Here is a 3,120-nt window from a genome sequence, read left to right as displayed (position 1 = left end):
CGGGTGATGTCACCGGCAGCCAATGCGGACACGGGGAGATGGAGGGGGGGACACACCGCAGATGGCTCCAGCTGGGCCCAGCATTTGATTAATCGCCTGAATTACCCTCGCTTTGCCATCAAATTACAAGCCTGGAGGGGGGGGAACGGTAAAAGTGAGCCGGCAGGAGGGATGCAATGGCAGACCCCACCCCGGGCACCCACTGCGCATCCCTCCGGCAGCATCCTGGGGGGAGGCAGGACCCTCCTGGGGCACCCAACACGGTTCTGGCCGGGGTTCCAGCCCATGTCCGGGGCTCCAGCCCGGGGCCGTCGCTCGGGTCTATTATTTAACCGGGAGCGATAGAGAGAGGAGCCCGGGAGAGATAATATGCCATGACACCGGATAAGAGCTTCTGGCGTCACCAGGGAGGAGGATTACATGTCCCTGAATGGAGTTAGAGATGACAGAGGGGAGGGGAAGAGTTTTGAGCAGGGGATTAAGTTTACAGCTCCAGGAAGGCTTTGGGGGGTTGTTTGCTGGCATAGGACAAGTCCCAAGGCTGACAGACCTGTTAGACTGGCCTGGGGAGGGCTCCTGGAGCCATGTCACTGCAGTGGGGGCAACACACGGGTCCTGGGCACAGTCCTGTGGCTGCGTGAGCTCATGCTCCAGATCTCCCAAGGGGGCCAGAGAGATGCTGGCAGATACTGGGGTCAAGGGATGGAGGAGGAGGATGCACATCCCAGGAGGATGCACAGACCAGACACAGACCAGCCCTTAGGCCAGTCCGCACGCCACCCCACCCCTTCCAACGGGGGAATAGGATGTGAGAATCCACCAGGAAAGGAGAGGGCTGGATCTCCTACCTTCATCTTGGAGGCGGGCTGGATGAGCTCCGTGATGGAGACCTTGTCCTGCTGGAGCCTCCTCTTGACCAGCTTCGAGCAGCAGATGTTGACGGAGCTGAGGACATGCCAGGAGTTGTACTCCACGAAGGAGCGGCTGTCGATGACCAGGGTACCCTCCGCTCCGTTCCTCAGGAGGCTGGCCAGCTTCTTGGGGTCCATCACCTTGCGTGGAAGCCTGTCCCCAGCCATAACGGGCCCGTCCCCTCTATGGCGAACGGGGGGCAAGGGGTGGAAGGGCAGGGCAGGGACGCCAGCACCCGTCTCCCCGAGCAGAATGAGCGAAAGGGGGTAAGGGGTGAGCAGGGCAGCACCCAGCCTGGTCTCCTCACGCCGCTAACACCCAGGATGCCAACTCATTGTGCTGAACCTGAGAAGAGAGGAAAGGAGAAGATGGCTGGTCAGCTGGGCAGGATGGGACGCTGGCTTGGGCCAAGTCCCCAAGGGCTTGGACTTCACAAGATGACTTCAGAAGAGCATAAGAGTGCAACAAGCTCCACTTTCTAGGCATGTTCTCCCAGCCTGTGGGCATCTGTAGCTCCAGAGCTGGCCAAGCCAGAGGTTTTCTCTTTGTATTTAATAGCCTCCAGCAGAGCTTTCTTCTATGGATTTGTCTAATTGCTTTTTGAAGCCATGTCAGCTTTTAACACACACAGTGGCTGGGGGCAGGGGGTTCATCAACTACGACGAGGAAGTCCTTCCCCATGTTTGCTCCAAATCTGCTGACCAGTGGCTCCAGGTGACCCTTACTCCTTGCACTGGAAGAGGCCACGCATGCCCACTCCCTAACCACCTTCCCCACGGTTCTCACCACATTTAGACCTCGTTTAGGAGCTTTTCAGTTCAAAGCATCCACAGAGCTGCCTGTTGCCACCCCTGCCAGCCCCAACGCACCACATTGGAGAGGCAGGCACACCAGGGACCTGCATGGGGCAAGACATCTCCTCCTTTCCCAGTTCTCAGCCCAACAGCTCCTCGCACTCAATTTGCTGTTTCTGACCTCTGGTTTCACAGAAGCAGCTTAGCTCAGCTTGAAAATTCTGCCGCCTCACGGTAATAAGCTAGCTGGGGGTCCATCAGACATGCCACCAAATCAGGTTTGCTCACCCACGTCTATCACTTCACGCTGGACTTCACCGGCCTTTTTATCAGAGCCTGCTCGTGGGTATCTCACCAGCTTGATTCCTGGCAAGTCAAGAGGAGATGACCTCTCTTGGAAGCCAGGAAGTCAAACTGACCTTCACTCCTGCTTCCAAGAAAGAAGCCAGGCACAGGGGCAGAGGCTGGGATGGTCCTGAAGAGGCTACTGCTTTCCAGCATCTAACTTGCACAAACTGTGAAAGGGGGGTCATATACAGGGATACATATCACAGAATCACAGAATGGTTTGGGTTGGAAAGGACCTTAAAGATGATCCAGTTCCAGCCCCTGCCATGCGCAGGGACACCTCCCACTAGCCCAGGTTGCCCAAAGCCTCATCCAGCCTGGCCTTGAACCCTTCCAGGGATGGGGCATCCACAGCTGCTCTGGGCACCCGGGTCAGTGTCTCACCACCATATCTGGGCTTCGTCTTAGGAGCTGAGGAGGGTTGAGCCTGGTCCTCTCCAAAATGCTACCAGAGGAACAAGTTTCTTCCACACCCAGCCCATGGGGTCCGCGAGAGCAATAGGCACGCTGGGGGACGTTCAGCTCAGAGCGTCTTCTTAGGTTTTAAAGGCCCATGTCATTGCAGGCATGTTTTAATGGCATTAGGTTTTAATGCCGCTGCAGTCATTCAGAAAATAAGCCTGGGCTACTACCAGGCTCCTCTTGTTCCTGCCAGATGGTGTTTTAGAGAGAACCCACAAGCTGTTCCGTGGAAGCTTTAATGCAGCTGAATTAGGAGGACTATGAATACCACGCCTGAAAAGGCCAGCGTAAAGATTTTCATTGACTTCTGCGGGGCCAGGATTTGGTCTATGGACTAGAAGAGGCTTACGCGTCACCCTGATCCAAGTAAGCCAGCAGCTCTTGGAAGCTCCTACACCCAAAGGCTCTGCGTTGCAGGCATCTACTACAATGGGAGCTCCAGACACAAGAGATGCTCAAGTAGGACACGCCACTGGGTGAAATGACAGAGACCTCAGCTACCAGTCACCAAACCTGGTGGGCAGAGCCAGCTCGCAGAAAAAAAGATGGAAAGCCACATATGAGGATGGGGGTTCCTGCATTTTCTCTGGCTCATGACTCCAGC

At 56.1% G+C, this 3,120-nt stretch overlaps 1 protein-coding gene across 1 annotated transcript in view; it reads right to left on the bottom strand.

Moving 5' to 3' along the window:
- DUSP8 (dual specificity phosphatase 8) overlaps positions 1–1,079 on the bottom strand; it is a gene marked incomplete at its 3' end in the record, with an annotated part of 26,768 nt that extends 25,689 nt beyond the window's left edge. The window contains exon 1 of the mRNA XM_010085436.1: positions 849–1,079. Within this exon, the coding sequence (XP_010083738.1) occupies positions 849–1,079 (231 nt within the window). The remainder of the gene's footprint in view (positions 1–848) is intronic.
- Between the last annotated feature and the right edge of the window lie 2,041 nt (positions 1,080–3,120).

This window comes from Pterocles gutturalis, unplaced genomic scaffold (genome assembly GCF_000699245.1).
Source record: "Pterocles gutturalis isolate BGI_N339 unplaced genomic scaffold, ASM69924v1 scaffold3860, whole genome shotgun sequence".
In the NCBI taxonomy this organism is placed as follows: Eukaryota; Metazoa; Chordata; class Aves; order Pterocliformes; family Pteroclidae; genus Pterocles; species Pterocles gutturalis.
The sequence above is the reverse complement of the archived record's forward strand: the minus strand, read 5'-3'. Positions and strand labels throughout refer to the sequence as shown.